We start from the raw sequence: 22,593 nt of genomic DNA, 5'->3' as shown, positions 1-22,593 counted from the left end.
CCGAGGGCCGCCAAGCGTTGCCGAGGCCTGACAAGGACGACCGAGCGCTTCCGAGGCCTGAACAAGGACAGCCGAGCGTTTCCGAGGGCCGCCGAGCGCTGACGAACCGGGCCGAGGGCTGACTAGGGTAGAGCGTAGTCCGCCCGCGCCATGGGTCCGGTGGTGGAGCGGCCGGCCGAGCTGGGCACTAGCAGCAGCGCGGCGGAGCTGGAGCTGCTGAAGCAGCGCGCGGCGGAGCGCATCGACGAGGCGGCCGAGCGCCTGGGCGCGCTGAGCCGCGCCATCTGGAGCGCGCCCGAGCTGGCCTACGAGGAGCACGGCGCGCACCGGGAGCTCACACGCTTCTTGGAGCGCGAGCCTCCGGCCGCCTCCTGGGCCGTGCAGCCGCACTTCGGGCTCCCCACCGCCTTCCGTGCCGAGTGGGCGCCGCCAGGGGCGGCCGCGGGGCCCGGCGCGCTGCAGCTGGGCTTCCTGTGCGAGTACGACGCGCTGCCCGCCCTGGGCCACGCCTGCGGCCACAACCTCATAGCCGAGGTCGGGGTGGCGGCGGCGCTGGGCCTGCGGGCGGCGCTGGAGGGCGGCGCTGCGCCGCCGGCGGTCAAGGTGAGCCACGCCGGGCCGCCGCGGTGTTTGTCGGCCGTGCGGACCCAGCCCGGAGTACCAGGCAGCCGCAGTTTGCTGACTAGGTTGTGCGATCCCTGCAAGTCAAGTTTGTAGACAAAAAAAAGAGTAATTGGTATTTGCATAGTAAATTTAAATTTCAATCTTTAGAACTACCAGACTACCCAACTTCTGCAAGAGTAGAAATAACGGAGAAGCGAATAAACATTTACTACGTAGATGGGTTCATATTTAAGTGTTAATCTTTATTTCACAATTACAAGAGGCGTCTTGGTTCTGGAAGCAGAATGCCATGCGTGTCTGTCTTGTGTTACTCCACTCTTTCAGATGGTGTAATTCTTCATTCTGTGAGCCAGGAACCATCTGTCACTCAGCCCGGTCACCCCCCCCCCCCCAGTGGCATTATCCCCTACAACAGTTCATCTCTTGTGGCCCTTTCTCTCTGGCTACCTCTCTTTTATGCCTCTGGGTTTTTGTTTTGTTTGGGGAGGGTGTGAGACCCTGGACAGACTTAGAAAAAAGTTCTCAGCAGTTGGCAAGAGCCCGTTAGATTCAGAATAGGGAACAGCTCAGTGGCCAGGCATATCCCTGTGATTTGGCGATCAGCCTGGTCTACATAGGAGCTCCAGGACAGTCGGGATTATATAGAGAAACCTTTTCTCAAGCGCCCCCCCCCCCCGCCACAAAGCAGCTCAATTTAAGAGTTTGGATGCTTTATGAATTAAAAAATAAACACAGCCAGACTTTTGAGAAATATGCCAACTTGAAATGGTTGTTCTCAGCAAGGTTCTCTCATGAGAAAATGGAATCTGAGTGGATTCCCTTTGCAAGCAAAGCCTTTTTTTTTTTTTTTACCCCAGCTTGTTTCATTGTATTTTTATACATGACCTTAAGAATACATTAATTTTATGCAGATAATTTGTCTTTGCTTTAAAAAAATTGCTTGAAGAAGCTAAGCATAAATATCAAAGTAAAATGTTTATTCTGTAAAGTTCTCTTTTGTTTGATTAGGTGTTTGGTGACCATTAAATCTTCCTGGTTGAACTGGTGGAATCGAATTAGTAAGTTTGTGTAATAGTTGGCGGTTTCTAACCATGGTACTGAGATTGTTGAACGCTGGTCAATGAAGGGTTAATGAGCGAGGAGGACCTTTTCAGTGGTTTCTCTGTAAGAGTTCCAAGCTGAAAGCCAGGACAGCTAGCCGAGAGGACTGCAGCTCTGAACACGTGCTCTGTAACCCTGGGAGTCTAAGCCGGCCTGAACTGGTGCAGACCACTCACCTACCTCACAGGGTTGTTGCGAGGGTCCCAGGTCACATGCAAGCTCCTTAGCCGTAAAGCTATGACTAACTATGTACATAGTTTGCTAACAGGCTCAGCTTGAAGAGACTTTAACAGATAAGTCCTAGCAAATGTTGAAGAACTTAAGTTCATAGAATTCCTTTTTTTTTTTGTCTTTGTTATAACTTAGTTAAAATCGAGTTCTAAAATTGGAGAACTTTTCCTATAGCATTTCTAGCACGCATTTATACCAGATTACTATAGCAATACAAATTAAATGTTGTGATTCTGCACTGTGTGTTTTTATTCCCTGTATAAGTGTCAGAACAGAACTTCTTCAGGGTTTAAGGACTCTTAAGTATATGTTCTGAGTGCATATGCACTCAAACCTAGTTAATGTTTTCCTGTTAGGAGTCTCTTTGTGCTAACGTATGTATTTCCTTGTAGGTCATTGTCCTGGGAACCCCTGCAGAAGAAGACGGCGGTGGGAAGATCGACTTAATCAAAGCAGGTGCCTTTAAAGACCTTGATGCTGTTTTCATGGCTCATCCGTCTCAAGAGGATGCCGCCTATCTGCTGGATGTGGCCGAGCGGGAGTAAGTCATCACGTCGGACATAATGTCTTGGTGGACAGCAGACTGAAGAGTACTCAGAGCTAGGGCAGTGATGTGGTTTAGTGGGTAAAAGTACTTGTCACTGAAGCGTGGCGACCCAAGTTCTATCTCCAGAGCCCACATCAAAGCAGAGCAGGGTTGTCCTTTGGTCTCCGCAGGTGTCCCATTGCATGCACACCCCACTCCCCCATCACACACAGACGTAATTTAAAAAAGAAAGGGAAACTAAGCCAGACACTGCAACTCTGCATTTGTCCAGTTAAAAAGTCAAATGACCTGAGCGTGGTGCTAGCACCATGAAGTGCAGGGGACAGTTCTGTTACCACTCCCCAGGGCCTCAGCCACTACACCCTAGTGCTGGCCTTGCGGGTGTGTACCTCCGTGTCTTATTTGTGTGGTGCTGGGGAAGGACTGAGCCTAGGTAAGCACCCTGCCCTCTGAGCTGTGTTCCCGGCCCAGCTTTGCGTTTTGTCGTCGTTGTTGATTTTAAGCCGTTTCATGTAGCCTAGGCTAGCCTCAGATTTGCTACATAACTGAGGATGACGTTGAACTTCTGATCCTCTTGCCTCCCAGTTCTGGGATTACAGGTTTACGCCACTATACCTGGTTTTATGGGGTGCCAGAGATTGAGCCCCGGGCTGCAGACATGCTAGGCAAGCATTCTGTCAGCTGAGCTACATCTTTGTCTTTGTTGACACCCATACTACACACACACACACACACACACACACACACACACACACACACACACAGCTAATTGGATTTTCTTATTTTAGTGATAATGGAGGAGGTCATTTCTAGTGGTTTCTTTTTTCATTTCCTAGTGTTACTGTGAAATACTATGGAAAGGCGTCTCATGCCGCTGCTTACCCTTGGGAGGGAGTGAATGCCTTAGATGCTGCAGTTCTTGCCTATAACAATCTCTCTGCATTAAGACAACAGATGAAACCAACCTGGAGACTTCATGGTATACACGCCAAATATTTGTATAGTAAATGGTACTTATTATATGTCAGTGCAGTAAAATTATTTAAAATTAGTTTTGTTTTTTTTTTAATTGGTTGGAAGCCAGGCAGTGGTGGTGCATGCCTTTAATCCCAGCACTTGGAGGCAGAGGCAGGAGGATCTCTGTGAGTTCAAAGTAGTCACTCACTACAGAGTGAATTCCAGGACAGCTAGTGCTACACAGAGAAACCCTGTTTAGAAACAAAACCCAAACAATAACAAGGAAAATTGGGGGTTGGGGATGTAGTTCAGTTAGTAGAATGATTGCCTGGGATACCCTGGGCACTGGGTTCCCAGCACTGCATAAAACCTGGTGTGTGTCACATACCTATAGTTTTAGTACTTAGAATCACAAGTTCATGATCATCCTCAGCCACATGTAAATATGAGGGCAACCTACAATAAATGAGAGTCTTTCTCAAAAAAAAGTGGCGGTTACTAGTTTTATTTACTCAGGGACTAGTATAGTACACTCTTAAAATTCTGTGTGTATAAATATAGTAGCACGGTCTTCTCTTAGGGGTACACATTTCCACCTTCCCAGGCTGGGATTACAGGCATGAAGCACCACACTGACTTATAATTTTCTTTCCCTCCCTCCCTTTCTTCCTCAGTTTATTTCTTTATGATCTAGGAAATTGTGCTTTAATATCTATGTTTTACTCAATTTTGCCGTATGCTAAAATCATTTTATAATTGTGCTTTTGTGAGTTTCTTGTCTTAATTTTCTTCTCTGGTGTGGGTAGCTGTTGGTTTGAGATAGGCTCTCACTGTGTAGTCCAGGCTGCCCTTAAATTCAAGCAGTCCTTTTGTGCCAGCATCCAGCATACAGGCCTAACCCATCTTGCTGCTTGCCTTAATTTCCTCAAAAGGGATTAGAGTGGAAAAATTTTAAATTAGTAGATGAGGAATTCGTTTTTTATCTGTCTATCTATCTATCTATCTATCTATCTATCTATCTATCTATCTATCTATCTATCTATCTATCTATCTTTAAGATGAGGTCTCCTGTAGCCCAGGCTATAGCCAAGGATTACTTTGAGTTCATGAGCTTCCTGCCTCCTCCTCAAGTGCTGGGATTACAGAGTTGCACAACTGGCTGGAATTAGATTCTATGTATCTATTTTAGTTATTGGTAGAAACAAAGAAATCTTTATTTTGTGTGGTCCCAAACAAATGTGTGTCTTGATAGTTTGTAGTTTTTAGGGGTCTTTGTTTGGCTTTTGTTTGTATACATGATTGTAGCCAAAAGGCTAAGAAGCAATTGTAGTAGTCTCTAATTGGTATGAAAATTATTTCTCCACTGCTAAATGTCATTTAAAATATTTGTAGGATTTTTCAAATAGGATGGTAGTTACAGAGCCTCGTGCCATTGTAAAAAAGTGTCAAAGTTTATCAAATTGCACAACTGTAATAAAGCCTACCGAGATAAATTTCCTCCAGAAAGTTTAATACTACTGTTTATTTTGTAGCTACATAATTCTGTATTTCTTTATAATTTAGATTATAATCTTTCCCTCTTCACCTCCTTGTTTTTTTCTTTCTTTCCAGTTCTGGGAATTAAACCCAGACTCTCACACATGCTGGGCAAGTGCTCTGTTGTTGAACTTTACCCTCTCTCAAATTTAATTCCTTAATATTAAATAGATGCCTTAGAGTAAAGTACATATAGACAATTTTCCCTGATTAGCTGGGAAATAGTGTCTCTCTGTGGAAGTGTTGGACAGCATGTCAAAAATCTTTATCAGTTCATCAGTGAAGCTAATTATTTTCCTTTTTGTACTGGCTACAAAACTTTCTTTAAACAAATCATCAAATTTAACTTCAGTAATTTGGTTCTTTTTATAGGTATAATAAAAAACGGTGGTGTAAAACCCAATATCATCCCCTCTTACTCTGAATTAATCTATTACTTCCGTGCACCCTCAATGAAAGAGCTTCAAGTTTTGACCAAAAAGGCAGAAGATTCCTTCAGAGCTGCAGCTTTGGCTACTGGCTGCACAGTAAGAGCTTTTCGGAGTTAATTATGACCAGTTACATGTGGGCTGTGGCTGTTTGTGTTGCTGCAGTATAGCCTGCCTTAGTTCTCTTTTTCCTTGTGGTGATTTTTGTTTGTGCCGGTGGTGGTGCTGGGGATCTGTCTCAGGGCCTTGCCCTCACTGGTGATGTCTTGAATCTGTAAAATGAGTTGGCTAAATTTTCTATTTGAAATCTTTTAATGAAAATCTAATATTTAATTCATCTTTAATTCTTGTACATTTTCTTCAGTGTCTGCAGTAGAAAACACTGGTCCTCTTACTTAGACAATAGCTAGAGTACTTAGCATGCCACTGTGCTGGAATCCCTGCCTTTTACATCGCTTTGTGTAGCTCCCATAAAGGGCCTTTGATGACAACATCTGTCTGTCTCTTCGGCAAAGATGTGAATCAAATGTGTGTGTAGCTTGCTGGAATGGGAGTTAAGATGGACTCGGCACAGAGGAGATTTTGTCGACTAGAACTGTAAAGAAACATTTCGGTGTCAGCCATGTGTGCTGCAGCCTGGGATAAGGTTTACAGCTACATAAAGGTTAAATGCAGCAGTCCGGTTGGAGAGACAAGATTTTAGATGTTGATTTTAGAGAGAGACAATGTATCTCTTGGCCATGAGAAGCAGTGTCTCTGAGGCTGTTTCTCTATCAAATAGGGGTAATAATGAATCTCTCCAGGTTTCTTGGGAGAGACAGATGAAATCACATCTGTGAAGAGGTCACAGCTGTCCTTCCTGTCTTCTGTCCTTGGTGTAGCAGTGCATGGTTTGTTCCTGTGGTTGTAGTGTCTCAGCCCTTGTCCTCAAGGTGTGCTTTTTGTCTTAGTGGAATGGACAGTGTTAGGAGGAACAGAACAGTTAAGAAAGTGTCAGGTTAGCCTGGCAGACACAAGACCCTGAGTTCAGTTCCCAGTGGGATGGGAGAAGGTTTCCTGGAAGACTGCAGACCTAATTGAGCTTTGAAGGATAATCATACTTCCAGATATATGAGCAACAGAGAGATCTCAGGTAGGGAATGTGGTTGGAAAGATGAGAATGTATAAACTCTCATACTGTTTTTATGAATAGATAAATGCATGGATAAGTGTAGGAATAAGGACATGTCCTCTTAGGCCATTTGCAAAGAGATTTAGTGTACAACTGTAAAGCTTCCACAACCCAGGGAAACTATACACTTGTTCCCTTGTAACTATAAGTAATTTAAATATTTTTAAGTTAGATACATGAACTATCATTAGCGAATATCTCAGGGTATTTCCTAAGCTAGGGCTTAGGGGCTGGAGAGATGGATCACTCAGCAAAACACTTGCTTTGCAAGGTAAGGACCTGGGTTTGAACTCCAGAACCTACTTTTAAAAGGCAGGTGTGGTGTAGTGCACTTGTAACTCCAGCTCCAGGGAGGCAGAGGTAGGCAGATTCCTGTGCCTCACTAGCCAGCCAGCCTAGCTTGCTTGGTGAGCTCCAGGCAAAAGGAAAGAGAAGCCCTGTCTCAAAACCCAGAGAGGAGAGGCTCCTGATGAATCACCCGAGCTTGCCCTTTTGTCCTTCACATGCACATATATGCACACAGCAAACAGGGTTTATTGTTGGATTTAAATCTGTATTTAAGTAGCCTTTTACTAATTTATATTTTGGCTGATTTATAAGATTTAATTGTGTTGCCATTATTCCTACCTTAGATGTTGCCAAAAATAGAAAAAATTGATCTCTGCTGTTTGATTATTAGCTTTTGCTTATTGAAAACAAAAACTGTGAAGTCTATGACTGCTTATGCAGTCACATAGAAACTGCTTCTCTGTCTTCATGTACTCACATCTATAAGCAAGGCCCTTCATGAGCCTGCCTCACTGAAGTGTCTATATTCTCTGGGGGTCCCTTTGAAATGAGGCTGTGATACCAGGGATGGTTCTGTGTTCAGTGTGCTGATTTATATAGATACATTGCTTTTTCCTTTTGGAGATGAAGTCTAAAGCAGTGTGCATCAGAGTGGTTTGGACTACCTGCATCAGAATTACTTGAAGGTTCGGGTTTTAAAATGGAAGTTTCTGGGCACTCTCTATACCCTTTTTAGGTGACTGAGGTTGATTCTTGCTGGCCAGCATGGAGTTTAGTGACACTCTGGTGTGATGCTTGTGTAACAGAGCAAATGAGGTGTTAGGAACTTAACTTTATAATGCACCTTTTTTTTTTGGTAAGGTAAGAGATTTGTGAGGGTTTATAGTGCCTATCCTAAAACTTTTCCTGGTAGAAACCATCACTGTTTTGCACTTAGTGAATTTAAGTTTTTAATCTCGAGCTTTGTTTTGTCATTTTTTATTAGGTAGAAATTAAAAGTGAAGCACACGATTATTACAATGTTCTTCCCAATAAGACACTGTGCAGTGCGTATATGGAGAATGGGAGGAAGCTGGGAATAGAGTTCATCTCAGAAGATGCAATGTTGAATGGGCCTTCAGGTAACTGAGCTGTTTGGTGGGGATCATGGCCTTATGCAGGCAGACATGGTGCTGGAGGAATAGCTGAGAGTTCTACATCTTGCAGGCAACAAGAAGTCAACTAACTATCACACTGAGGAAAGCTTGAACAAAAGAGACCTCAGAGTGACACACTTCCTCCAACAAAGCCACATAGTGATGCTCCCTTTGGGGGCCATTTTCTTTCAAACCACCACAAGTGTTAATACAGCTTACACTTCCGCTGCATCACTGTTCATCACTGAAGGAAGTCAGGACAGGAACTCAAACAGAGAAGAATTCTGGAGGCAGGAGCTGATGCAAAGGCCATGGAGGGGTGCTGCTTACTGACTTGCTTCAAATAGAACCCAGGACCACCAGCCCAGGGATGGCACCACCCACAATGGGCTTGGCCCTCCTCCCATTGATGATTAACTGAGAAAATGCCATCCAGCTGGATCTTATGGAGGTATAAGATCCTCCTTAACTGTGGCTCCTTCCTCTCTGATGACTCTAGCTTATGTCAGGTTGACACACAAAACCAGGTCTTGCTGAATGTTGTCTAGGCTGGCCTCTTGCTTGAGGTCCTTGATTTCTGGGATTACAGGTATGTGCCACCACACCTAGCTTATTAGAGTGCTGTGTGTGTGAATGTATGGATGTGCACTATGTGCATTCAGGAACCCTTGGAGGTCAGAAGAGGTCATCAGCTCCCCTGGAACTAGAGTTACAGGTAATTGTGAGCTGCTATGTCACTGCTGGGAATTAAATCCCAGGTCTTCTGCAAGAGCAGCAAGCCATCTTATGCACTTAGCCATCTTTTCATCCCCTATTTTTAGTTTTATTTATTATTATGTGTATGTGAATGCATGATGTATGTGTGTGGTTGTGCATGCCACAGCATGTGTGTGGAGGCCTGGGGATAACTTTGCAGAATGTTCTCTCTTTCCTCCCTCTGTGGGTTCCAGGGATCAAAAGTCAGGTCAACAAGTGCTGTTACCACTGAGCCATCCTACTGGCCTTTCTTTGGTGTTATTTTAGGTTCTTTCCTTGTTTAAGCAGACTACTAATAACGCTTGAAAGATGAGCTGTATCTCCTGAGTATAATGAGATGTTGATGATGTAGAGCCATGAAGACTTGGTAAAAATGGGTGTCATGGTCATTCACTAGCATGAGCACTTCTGGAATCATATGGGCTAGAGTAAATCATTAGTATGTTAAATTGAAGTACTTGTAGGATTTCTACGTGGAGCTGTTGAGTAGCCTGGGTTTGAGTCTGGAGCCCCCAGAAATGTCTAGGCTGGAGGCTTAGGGTCTGCTGGTGTGTGGGAGGTGAACAGAGAAGACACAGATGTTAATACAGTTATCCAAATACATAGAGAAGACAGAGATAAAACACTGAAACCAACGTTTAGGAGGAGATGGGCAAAGCCAGGAGATAGTAGTGAGAGAAAGCCAGATAATCGGGATGGATGGGGAAGTCATGGAATCGAGGACAGTGAGATTAATGTCCGGTGCTATAGACGCTGAGTAAGTATAGTGCTCAATGAACCATCAGTTAGAAAATTACTGTTGGGGCCGGGCATTGGTGGCGCACACCTTTAACCCCAGCACTCGGGAGGCAGAGCCAGGCAGATCTCTGTGAGTTCGAGGCCAGCCTAGGCTACAGAGGGAGTTCCAGGACAGCCAAGGCTACGTACTGAGACTCTGCATCAGAAAAGGAGGAAGAGGAAGAAGAGACGAAGAAAGTTAGCTCTAACTGAAAACAAAGAGTGGATGCAAACAGGAAAGAAAAGATTTTTATGAGAAAACTTGAGATAAATAGATGCAGCAAAGTTCAAGAAGCATTCAGAGCCCCTCTCTAGGAAATGGTTGGCACAGTGATTGTGGTGGAAAGCTGCAGGGTTAAAGAATTGAATGCTGGCTTCTGCAGCACATGAACTAAAAATGCAGTGAAACAGATTATCTGGTCTCTGCAGATTGTGAGGCTTTCCATGGATTTAAGTCAAGTTGGGGTGTTCTGAGTTAAATCAGTGAGATATATGTATACCTATCTTTCCATGTACACACACACTCACGTATACACACTCAAATGCATGTATTTTGAGACAGGGTCTTATGTAACCCGGCTGCTCTTGAACTTGTTATGTAGCTGAGAGTGACCTTGAACTGAGCATTCCTGCCCCTACCTCCTGAGTGTTGGGGTCATAGGCATGGGCCCCCATGTATGCTTTATGCATTGCTGGGGGTCAGACCCAGGGCTTCATGCATGCTCTCGGCCAGCCTTCTTCAAGTTATGTGCCCCAGCTCAGGGACTCCATTAGTGTTACTGTTCTGGTTGTGGTACAGGGTTGTAGTTTTGTAAGATGTCACCACTGGGGGATGTAGGATAGGAGCTACATAGACGAGATATATAGACTCTCTCATAGCTTCCAAATGAAAGACAAATAGAGAGATAATGCCATCAAATCTGTGCTCACGACCGCTAGCAGAAGCTGACTCCAGAAGTTGAGGCAGTCACTGGAGTTCCCAATTAAGCTTTCTCTCCACAGCTGAACTTCCTGTGGCTGAACTTCCTGTTTCTCTTTCGTACTGCAGTGTTTATTTAGATCATGGGATAAACAATACATCTCTTGGGAATGGCTGACCTCCTAGCTGTGCTCAAGGATATAGCATCCTTACCTTTGGGCTGCTTTGCTGTCAGAGTTAGGAAAGGGTCAGCACATCCTCAGACAGGAACCTTGGAGGACACCGAGACAAACATACTGGGTTCTGAAATGAGATGGGGGGTAACTGTGCTTCTGGAGCCAGCTTCTCAGTGAGCTCAGTCAACACAAGACCACTTACCAATATACTGCACTCCACAGAGTGCTCAATGTATATTATAGAAACAGTGTATTTACATCGCCCCAAATCCTAACCTCCATCTGCCTTTACCAGTGTCTGTAAGACTTGCTTTCTTCCTTCATAAAATGAGAACTGTTCAAATATAAATGAGAAACCTGGGTGTAGTGTACATAACTATAATCCCAGTACTCAGGAAGTTGAGGCAGGAGGATCACAAGTTCAAGGTTATCCAGTGCTATATATCAAGACCCTGTCTTAACCAAAAAAGGGACAAAATGTAAAATTTAATAATGTGAGAATATATATGAAATCCTTAGGTTTTTTTAAACAAAGTAATTTAAACAAAATAAATGTTGCTGGTGGTTGTGTGTTTTGATTTCCTTTCCTTACATTTACCCTTGTGTAGTCTAACTGCCTTGCACAGTGTTTAACCTGTCAGTAAACATTCAGTAAATATTTATTGAATTAGCATAAAGCTTTACTTTTATTATGATTTATTCAACAGATGTTAGCATCTGTAGTCTAACTGCCTTGCATAGTGTTTAACCTGTCAGTAAACATTCAGTAAATATTCATTGGATTAGCATAAAGCTTTATTTTTATTATGATTTATTCAACAAATGTTAGCATCTGTCATGTGACCAGCTGGATGTGTGGCAATTTAAAATACTATCCTTGGCCAGGCAGCAGTGGCACATGCCTTTAATCCCAGCACTCGGGAGGCAGAGCCCGGCGGATCTTTGTGAGTTCGAGGCCAGCCTGGTCTACAGAGTGAGATCCAGGATGGGCACCAAAACTACACAGAGAAACCCTGCCTCGAGAAAACAAAACAAAAAATAAATAAATAAAATACTATTCTTAACTAATGTCTTAGTAAGAGACATTAGCCAAATAACCCAGTAAGTAGTAAGCTAAACCTGAGAAGTGATATTGTTATTATTGTACACACTGTGAGAGCCTCCACTAGAGAAACTGACCTTACCAGGGGAGTGAGATAGGATTGCTCAGGGAATGGTAGATGATGTAGTAATAGCAGGACCGGGCATATAGCTCACTTGGTAGAGTGCTTGCCTAGCATGCGTGAAGCCCGGGTTCTAACCCCAGCATTGTATAAACCAAGTGAAGTGGCATCTGGTGTAATTCCGGTGCTTGGGGGAGAGTGGCAGGAGGATCAGAGGTTCAAGGTCATCCTTAGCTACTTACATACTGAGTTTGAGGCCATCCAAGGCCACATGATACCTTGTCTCAAGAAAGAGAGAGGGAGAGGAAGGAAAGGGGGAGGGAGGGAGGGGAAGAGAGAGAGAGAGAGAGAGAAAGAAAGAAAGAAAGAAAGAAAGAAAGAAAGAAAGAAAGAAAGAAAGAAAGAAAGAAAGAAAGGGAAATTTAAAAACAAAAAAGCAATCCTGTGGTCAGTGGAGCGTGGTGGATGTCCAGAGCAGCTGGTGTGAAAGATTCCTGGGACTGTTGGTGTGGGATCAGGCTAGAGAGGGGAGTGGAGCAGATTATGTTAAGATTGGGAAATACTGGCAAAGGGAGTAGATTCTGCTGGAGACTGTTCCTGACTGCCTTAGGCAGAAGCAGGTATTGGTGATGAAGAAGCATGATTCTGGGCGATTGGGAGGTGGTGTCTGTAGGTGGTATGTAGTACACCATGATGATAATGAATTTGATCCTAGCTGTGTTGGGTGTGATCTACTTTAAGACATCCATGGACGAACTATCAGGTGGCTAGGAAGACCTGTAAGTGAGAGGTTGGAGGAGAACAAGAGTGCATTTTGATTTGCTCATTTGAAACAGTAAATAGAGACAAATCTGAGCAGGTGGTGTGAGCAGAGAAAAGGGCTGAATCAAGTCTCAAGCCGCCAGTCTTTCACAGTCAGGAGGAGTCCTCAGAGTTCGCAGTGGAGCACCAGCAGGCCAGGCTTTGTGGCTGGGCAAGCACAGGTCTGGAATGCCATGGTGGAGGTGGGAGTGAGCATGAGCACCAGCAGACAGCTCTCCCTGTCCTAACAGGCCTGAGGGCCTTGACCCAGTACAGGCTTCTATACCTTCATCATTCACAGTGCTTAACCCAACATCCTTTTCCTCCTTTTTGTGTTCTAAGGCTCTACTGATTTTGGAAATGTCAGTTTTGTGGTTCCTGGGATCCACCCGTATTTTTACATTGGGACTGACGCCTTGAATCACACAGAACAGTACACGGAGGCCGCAGGTGAGCGTGAGACTCGGGTGCTCAGGGTCCTCTCCCCCTGCTCCTTAGCCGGCCCTTCCCTGACGGGCTTCGGCTCGTCTGTACTGTGATCGGGAGTAGGAGAGGGAGTGCAGACACTGAGAGGTAGCCTGGGGATTAATCAGTGCTGCATTTTAACACACATAGAGGTATTCTAATTGGCTTTCTTTACCTTTAGGATCCCAGGAAGCTCAGTTGTACACTTTGCGCACAGCCAAAGCTCTGGCAATGACTGCGCTGGACGTCATCTTTAAGCCCGAGTTGCTGGAAAGAGTCAGAGAGGAGTTTAAATCGAAGCTTCAAGAAGAACAGCTTTTAAATACACCCGCATAGAAGGAGGACTTAGGGACTGCTCAGGAAGCGTTGAGTCTGCTTGTTTGTTTTTGACCTCTAACATTTTTTCAATGCAAGAGAGCATGCTTGATTTCCACTCTTGGTAGGTGAGGGCAGGATATAGCGAAGACACTAATGGAGTTTGTGATATTTCAGGCATTGGTATGTGATGCCATTTCTTAAGCTAGATGATATGTGATTCTGTACCATGGTAAGGTAATGTTTTGTGAATGTATCTTTCGTATGGATTTATGTGATTCTGTACCATGGTAAGGTAATGTTTTGTGAATGTATCTTTTGTGTGGTTTTATAAGTCCCACAGGTTTCAAAACTTAACACTCATGAACTCTTCTCAGCAGTTTAAAGTTAGGGGAGTTTGTTTTAAGTCTAACTGTATCTGTCTTGGTCTAGAGAAACACTTAAGCATAGCTTGTAGAACACACCTAGAATCTCCAGTACAAAAAATTAGCTGTACTTGTAACATTTTTTGAGAGAATGTCCTTTATTTACATGTAGTTACTCCAAGAAGCGGCAGAGGAGCAGCGGTCAGTACCAGGAAAAATGACAGGAAGACAGGGTTTGGTTTTCCGGTGGGGTGGGCTGTTGTGTGGTAGCCCAGGATGTTACAGGAGTTGGGAGAGGAATACAGCTTGGCTGTGCCCTGTTCTCCAGTGTCCTGCACTGGTTCCCACCACCCGGCAGCCAGCTGCCCCACAGAAGCGCCCCCAGCCCTGCTGGCCCGTAGTGAAATCAGCCTGGGAAGGCGGCCTCTGTATCCTCGTGCAGGGACTTAGTGAATTTTCTAGCCTTTTCTCTGGAGTTCGTCTGTTGCCTTCTCAGCTCACTTTGTGCCTTTGTGTCACCAGAGCGCTTACAGAACTACAAAAAAGAGTCCATATTACGAGAAACCCAGGATTTTACCTGGACGTTGGAAACCGTTCGGTTATGTCAGTAATAATCCTGGAAATGGGGGAGAGTCACATCAATGACCAGTTTCTCATGGTTCTTCCTTGGGCTTGAGTTTCTTTTTGGTGGCTGATTTTGGGACCAGTTTTCCGTCTGCTCCCATCTTCCCTTTCTTCCTGCTGCGGCTGCTGCCTCCAAGTGCTGGGGTTGTACGCATGCGCATGCACCACTGCTGCTAGTGTGAACTTCTTGTCCACGATTAAAGAGTGCAAAAGGCTGTGAAACACACTCTTGGGCACTAGTGTTCTTTACTGTCAGTTGAATCCTCAGGTTTAGGAGGCGCTCCAGAAATGGAAGCGCAAGGAGGCGGCCAGGTGCATTTGGCTTCTGTGGAGGAAGCAAGTCACTTTCCCAGCTTTCACATGGAAGGTAATCTCCGGAACTCCTTCCAGCCTCTAGTTCCCGTTTGATGGGTCGTGTTGAGGGTCAGTACCCGAGAACTGCTCTCTGCTCTACCCTGACTCGATCTGGGCCTGGTGTCCGCTTGCTTTTGTGCGGCCAGTATAAAGAGTAGCTTTTGCATTTTTAGAGGTTAAAAAACGCACCACCATCAAACATGGAGTATTTACCGTCTGGCCCTTCACAGAAAAGCCGACCAGCCCACTCCATCGGACAGCGTCAGGTTTCCGTCCTGTCAGATGTTCTGGGTAAACTTCAGGCCTGTATTGAAGACACTTGAGTGTGTGGGTGGGGCTCCCTGACGTGGTGACCTGCACTGTTCCGCTGTCAGCTCTGTCCTGCTGAACAGAAGCCTAGTGCTGCTTCCCTCATCCAGTAAGTCCTCAGACTTCCTCTGCATACCACCCTTCTGTCTCTCAGAGCAGCAGTGAGATCGCGCTCCTTCACGACACCTCTGTCTGGATAGTCACGGCTGAGTCCACACATTTGGTATCGTTTTAGAGAAAGAGGGGTGTCCTTGAAAGCTGCAGTCAAAGACTAAGACCATCAGAGATGTGGGTGATGTTGATGGAGTTCTTCTCCTCAGTATCAGGTTTATGAGTTTCTCACATCCTAAGGAACAGGTATTCTCTGGTTGGTTTGGTTTTGGTTTTTGCAGTGCTGGATGCTGAGACCAGGGCTTCACACATGCAAGAGCAGATCTCTAGCACTGAGCTGCGTCCCCAGCCCAGGACAGGACATTGGTTTCACCTCCTAAGACCTTGACAAAATTCCACAACAGCGGTTGTTACTGATACATCCCGTCCTCTGCAGACCGTCACAGCTGTTATTCATGTCTGTGTTCTGTGTTTGGTTTACCTTTTTAAAGTAAAATTAAATTGTACTCATGTATAGACAATGTCACGTTTAGGTAAGGGAGGGACGGTGCTGTTTTTCTTTCTACTTGTTTCCCGTGGAGGTTGCTGGTGTCTTGCATAGGGCCTTGCTGCTGCTTTGACTAGTCTACCCTCAAACTCTAGCCCAGCCTGAGTAGCTGGACAGAGGGGTATACCATGGTGCACAGCTTTAGCTCTTTGTTCTCAAGAGGTGAATGCTTGCTTCTAGAAAGCTGATGAGACTTAAATGTGGAGTGTTGTGGTTTTTTTTTTTTTTTTAAGAATGCCATCACGTTTTCTCCGGGTGTGAATTTGATGAGACTTTAATCACTTAATAGAGTCTATAATTCATGCTTTTGCACTACATTCTGTATCTGAAGTCAGTGTCTGAGTGAGGTGGTTAAACTTTTCACATCTAGCATAGTTGCTAACTTTTGGATTGACTACCTGCTTCCTTGGAATCACCCAGGTTCAGACACTTTCTAGTGGCTTCTGATCACAAGTATTCATCCTGTGATGGAAGCTTTCTCGTGACACCCAGAGTAGAAAAGGGATAGCTGGTGTTACTTTTCTAAAATACACAAACCTGATCCATCTCCCGAAAAGGTTAAGCTTTTTAAAATGAGAAGATTTTTAAAATCTTGACTTAGTTTCTGACAGTCGTCTGTCAGTGGACCTGATTGGGTTTTTGTTGTTTGGAAGTGGTGGTATCTTCCAGTGGTTTACAGTCTTGCATCACTTAACCATGTGCTGAAGCCTTTTCCTCAGCTCTCACTTGGGGGCGTGTGTGTGTGTGTGTGTGTGTGTGTGTGTGTGTGTGTGTGTGTGTAGAGAGAGAGAGAGAGAGAGCATGCTTGGGGGTGGAACCCAAATAGAGCTATAAAATTCCTTTAGGTTTCATATGCACGTGCCGTGTACACACAGCTTGAGGGAAAGTCTGTTCAGTGTTTTTAGTGTGCCTGAGATTTGACTGACCTGTTCACAGAGGCCAGTTGTGCAGTTACCCACCTGGGTCATGCCACTCAAAAAGGTTTGGATATTGGAGAATTTTGGACTTGAAGTTAGGTGTGTTCAACCTGTACTGTTAACTAGTAAGTTGCTAGGTGTTCTATGAGTGTAGCTAATATTTAGCTTTCCTCAAAGTTTTTGAACTGATTTTTAGTCTTAATAAATTCTCCTTATTGAATGAACTACACAGGAATTTTTGTTTTGTTTTGTTTTTTGTTTTTTTGAGACAGGGTCCCTCTGTGTAGCTTTGGAGCCTGTCCTGGAACTCACTTTGTAGACCAGGCTAGTCTCGAACTCACAGAGATCCTCCTGCCTCTGCCTCCCGAATGCTGGGATTAAAGGTGTGCGCCACCACCGCCCGGCTCTTTTTTTTTTTTAAACCATGTCTGTCTGTAGCATAAATGCTAGAGTATTTAAGATAGACATTGCATGTTTTTATGAGGATGTGTAAACACAGAGGGTCCCCACAATCTCCCAATGTGTTGAGTGGTATAGTTCCATTGATTTTTTTTTTTTAAACTGTTACAGTGTGAACATTTGAACGGTGAACATTTGCAAAAGCCCCCCACACACACACACACTGGAGAAAAAAGTAAAGACAGAAATCCCTTGTGGTTGGTGGTGAATTCTCCCAGGATTTTCTTCACCTGACCCACACTGGGGTGGAGGGCACCTGAAAACTGTCCTGGGGATTTTGAAGGAAGGGTTTTAAATACTTTAAAATATAGGAGTCACTTCAGTCAGTTTAAACAGAGAAATTTGATATCAAGTCCTTTAAACGTTGTAACTTTTTTTTTTTTAAGAAAAAAACCTTTCTGGTGGTTTTTGTGTTTTGTGATTTCTGACCTTTTACATGAAGCAATCTTCTGAAACATGTCGCAGATCATCAGAGTGAATTTTGATGAGAATATTATGAGATAGCTTTGTGCCAGTTAGTCATCTCTAAGATAAACTCACACTTCAGGCCTCTGTGTTCTAGTGGCATAGCTTAGGATGGCGTGTTTGGGTGTGAGAGGTTAGTATTTTCAGCTAAGCAGTCTCTGCTATCATGATTTTAATAGTTTTGTAATATTTAATAAATGCATATTAAAGTTCATGGAAAATATAAAATGTCTTTATCTAATAGCAGTTATTTTTAATGACATATATCAAAATAGAGATTTCATAAAAAATAAAGCATAACCACCCAAATACAAAGTTGTGTACTGTTCTCTTATTTGTTGGATTGTGGATTTGGTTTCTTTTTCATCTATGTAAATGTTTTATATATATATATATATATATATATGTGTGTGTGTGTGTGTGTGTGTATATATATATATATAATGTGAATTTTAAGACAGTCTTTTGTTTAAAAATGAATGTTTAGGCTGGACATAGTAGTCACCCCTTTAATCCCAACAATGGGAAGGCAGAGGCAGGTGGATCTCTGTGAATTTGAGACCAGCCTGATCTACATAGTGAATTCCAGGACAGCCAGGGCTACAAAGTGAGATCCTGTCCCCAAAAACAAAAACAAAACAATAAGTTAAACTACAGTTGAAATGAATGTTTTACTCCTCCCCAAAACTGAACTGCCACCTCTGTGGTATGAGTCAGGTACATATTACAGCATCACACTTGACTTTCCATTTCACAGAAAGCTCCATCTTCACTAGACAGTCCAGAACAGATTTCAGTTCTTACCAAAGCTTAAGGATCTGTGAGAAAAAACAAATATCCACTGGCCTTTGTGTTAACTACTTACTGGCTTGTAAAATAGTCTTAGTGTTTCTGTTGTGATAAACATCATGACCAAAAGCAGCTTGGGGAGGAAAAGGTTTATTTCAGCTCACAGTTTACAGCCCACTGTCCAGGGGCGTCAGGGCAGGACCCAAGGCAGGAACTTGGAAGCAGGAGCTGATGCAGAGGCCATGTAGGAGCACTGCTTACCGGAGTGTTCAGCCTGCTTGCTTACACTGGGACCACCAGCTCAGGGGTGGCATCTCCCACATCAATCACTAAAATGTAACAGGCCAACCTAGTGGAGCATTTCATAGTTGAGGTTCCCTCTTCACAAATAACGCTACTGTGTCAAGTTGACATAAAACTAGCCAGCATAAGAGCTTCAGACTTTTAAAATTAATTTTTGTCTTTTCAAGACTGAGAAGAATTGTGTATCCCAGGCTGACCTTAATTAAATTCACTATCCTTCCTCAGTCTCCCAAAGTCTAGGATTATAGGCATGTGTCATCAAGCCCCACCCTGTCCCCATTTCTTCTGTATGTTTGGCTCAAGCATGATTTATTTTGTCTCATTGATCGGAATTGAACAAAAAAGAATGTAGGCGATGTAGTATAAAAAGTGACAGAAGCTTAGGAGGACATTGGCAGGGTTGGGAAGATGGCTCGCTGGGTAAAGCACTTGCCCTTCAAGCCTGTCCCCAGACCCGACTCTACAGAGTTGTTCTCTGACCTCCACACATGTCCCCACACTCACATCACACACACAGGAAAGGGAAATTCCCAAGGTGGCCTTCAACTGATTGTGTAGCTGAGCCAGGCCTTGAACTGATCCACCTGCCCTCACCTGGGATTACAGATATGCATCACCATAGCTAGAATACAAAGCAGAGATTCCTTTTTTAAAATTCATACAATGTATTTTGATCATAGTTTTCCCTCCCCCAGACCCTCCCCACATTCCCACCCATCCAACTCCATGACTTCTTGTTGGTTGTTTTTGCTCTTTGGGGGGCCTGCCACCCAGCTCCCAAATAAATCACACACGGAAGCTTAATTATAAATGCTAGGCCTTATCTTGGCTTGTTGCTAGCCAGCTTTTCTTAAATTATCCCATCTATCTTTTGCCTCTGGGCTTTTACCTTTCTCTTCTGTAAATCTTACTTTCACTCTTACTCCGTGGCTGGCTGGGTTGCTGGGTGGCTGGCCCCTGGCATCTTCCTCTCCTTGTTCTCTTGCTCTTTCTTCTTTTCCTCCCAGATTTCTTCTTCTATTTATTCTCTCTCTGCCTGCCAGCCCTGCCTATCCTTTCTCCTGCCTTGCTATTGATCAGTTCTTTATTAGACCATCAGGTGTTTTAGACAGACACAGTAACACAGCTTCACAGAATTAAACAAATGCAACATAAAAGTAATACACCTTAAAATAATATTCTACAGCATCTTCTTTCTCTCTTTAGAAAACAGTCAAAAAATAAATAAAATAAAATAAAAAAAGAAAACAGTCAAAAAATAATAAAAATTAAAAAGAAAAGACAAGAACTCCCCCCCAACACACACACCATAAAAACAAAATCAGAAACCATAATATACAAGCAAAAAATCAGTAAGATAAAAATGCCCAAGCGATATGAGACAAAAATATTAGAAAAACACCACTGAGTTTATTTCGTGTTGATGGTCTGCTGCTGGGTGTGGGGCTTACCCTTGAGTGTGGTTTTTTATACCCAGTGAGACTCCATCAGTGAAAACTAAATTTTTCTTTGCAAGTGGCCGTCAGTTGGAGACAGCTTTTTGGTTAGGGATGGGAGCGTGTGTTCACTTCCCCTTCTTGGCACTGGGATCCCATCTGGCCTGAACTTGGTTCGGGATGGGAGCGTGTGTTCACTTCCCCTTCTTGGCACTGGGATCCCATCTGGCCTGAACTTGGGCAAACCTGTGTGTGCTGCCACAGTCTCTGAGTTCATGTGTGTATCCGCCCTTTTCTGTCTGGAAGACACTGTTTCCTTAGAGTCACCATCACCTTGGCTCTTACCATCCCTCTCTCTTCCACACAGATCCCTGAGCCATGAGGGGAGAGGTTTGATGAAGGCATCCCGTTTAGGACTGATCTCACTCGGCACATTGTCCAGTTATGGTTTCTTGATTAGTTCTTACCTGGTGCAGGAGGAAGCATCTCTGATGATGGCCAAGTAAGACACTGATCTCTGTGTATAACAGAATGTCATTATGAGTCATTTTATCGCTATGCTCCTCAACAGAACAATAGTATTTGATTTTCTCCTAGGCCTTTAGCTAATCTGGTCCCAGGTTCTTGGCCACCAGAACAATATCAGGTATTGGTTCCATCTTATGGAGTGGGCCTTGAATCCAGCCAGAAACGGATTCGTCACTCCCACAACATTTGGGCCACTAGTGCGCCTGTGTATTATGCCGGCAGGTCACCATTGTAGATGGAAGGTCTTGTCACTGGGTTGGTGGCCGCCTTTCTTGTCTGGTAGTGTGCAGAGGACCATGAACACCAGTCAGTAGGGGTGCAGTCTCCAGTTAAACGTTGTTTGACTTTCTGTGTTTAACAAGATCTGTAAGCACAGCACAGATTTCCTGTCCTGAGATGACGGTAGAGGTACCGTAACTTAGAAGGCTTGTTACTGTTTACATCCTGTGGGTGTGTCTTCCAAAGGCCGTATGTCGAGGGTGTGGTCTCCACTGGGGTAAGGTGGTGAAATATCACTTACCACCAATGACTCTTGCCAAAGAATTGGAGTTGAATTCAAGATTCAGCAAAATCAGGGGGCTTAAGGCTATGCTGCTCCAAAGTGTCTTTACTGGCATTCTGTGAAGGTTTTATTTTGGATACTTCAAAGCCCAAAGCCGAAACTATGAAAAATATACAGACTGTTTCTCCACACTATCCCCAGCTCTGCTCAGGAGACAAGATCTCATGGTTGAATGGAGGTGCTTGCATAATGCCCTTGCACGTGTAAGAAGCGGGCAGCAGGGCCGAGGAGCAGGAAGAAATATCCTGCCGGCAGCATTCCTTGGGCAGGTGGAGGCAATCCTCCCGGGGGAGTAAAGAAAACCCTGTGGTAACAGTTCACACTAAGGATATGTAGGAAAGTCTATTATATGCAGGCTGCAGCAGATTCATCGTGATGCAGGGCCCAAGTTAGGTTACTAGGATCATGTACTTGAAGGGACCTTGGAATCTTAGCCCTTCTGCTTCTCTCTGCTTCCCAGAGGCCATGAGTGCACAAGGGTCTATGTGCTTGTCAGGATAGGCCATGCTGCTACAGTCCCAAAGAGAAAAGGCCAAGCCACCGTGGCTGAAACTATGGATCAAAATAAACCTCTCTCTTGCTGATTATTCTCAGATATTTTACCAAGGTGACAGCAAGCTGACAGCTTGTTTTTAATGTGGTAAATATAAAAAATAGAGTGATACTCAGCCATTTAAAAAAATGAAATGTCTGTATGCACGTGTGTGTGTAGGGCTGTGCTCCCATGCACATCTGTGAAGGCCAGAGGAGGATTTGTCAGGCAGCCTGTTTTATCAGCTTCATCCCCCTGAGACAGGGTCTTTCACTGAGCCCAGAGCAAGGCTGGTGGTCAGCAAACACCAGTAACTTCCTGTTCCTGCCCCCACAGTGCTGGAGTTACAGATGCAGGCACGTGACCGTACCTGGTTTTTATGTCGGTGCCGGGGATTTGAATTCAGATCCATACACTTACACAGCACGTTCTCTTACCTACTGGGCCATCTCCCCAGTCCCCTGAATATTTTAGGTCTGAAGTATCCCTTTGGGTCCTGGTCATTTAAATATACACACACACACACACACACACACACACACACACACACACGTTTGTGACTGCATGTTATGTGACACATTCTGTGACACTGTGTGACAGACTTTTCCTGGAGAGATGCAAACAAGCATCTGCTCACCCCAGATAGGGAACCAGTGGCACACCAAGGAAAGGATACCGTCAGTGTCCAGTTGGTGAACTGATGAGTTGTAGTGCCGTCACTTTCGAGCAGAAATGATTCTAGGACAGCTGCATCACTCAAAGTCGGTACCAGCATGGCTGACAGCTCACCTCGCTGGGAACCTGGAGCACACTGCACAGCTTGCAGGCAGATCAGCAGGTTGGAGAGTCTTCCAGGCAGCTGGTCTGGTCTCTACTTCTTTGAGGCAGCTTGGCGGGTCTG

The 22,593-nt window shown here is 44.4% G+C and overlaps 1 protein-coding gene across 1 annotated transcript; it reads left to right on the top strand.

Moving 5' to 3' along the window:
- Positions 1–36: 36 nt before the first annotated feature.
- Pm20d2 (peptidase M20 domain containing 2) lies at positions 37–13,756 on the top strand. The gene is made up of 7 exons (XM_059254081.1): positions 37–603; positions 2,349–2,497; positions 3,340–3,482; positions 5,369–5,523; positions 7,869–8,004; positions 12,954–13,061; positions 13,258–13,756. Exons 1-7 carry the CDS (start codon positions 151–153, stop codon positions 13,410–13,412), a joined length of 1,299 nt encoding a protein of 432 aa, XP_059110064.1. The 5' UTR covers positions 37–150; the 3' UTR covers positions 13,413–13,756.
- Positions 13,757–22,593: the final 8,837 nt, after the last annotated feature.

The sequence above is a fragment of the Peromyscus eremicus genome, chromosome 2 (assembly GCF_949786415.1).
Source record: "Peromyscus eremicus chromosome 2, PerEre_H2_v1, whole genome shotgun sequence".
NCBI lineage: Eukaryota > Metazoa > Chordata > Mammalia > Rodentia > Cricetidae > Peromyscus > Peromyscus eremicus.
This window is presented reverse-complemented; position numbering and strand designations above follow the sequence as displayed.

Coding starts and splice junctions, on each gene's coding strand:
- Pm20d2 (XM_059254081.1), top strand. CDS start 151: ATGGGTCCGGTGGTGGAGCGGCCGGCCGAGCTGGGCACTAGCAGCAGC. Junction 2,498..3,339: donor CTGGATGTGGCCGAGCGGGA/GTAAGTCATCAC, acceptor TTCATTTCCTAG/TGTTACTGTGAAATACTATG. Junction 5,524..7,868: donor CTTTGGCTACTGGCTGCACA/GTAAGAGCTTTT, acceptor ATTTTTTATTAG/GTAGAAATTAAAAGTGAAGC.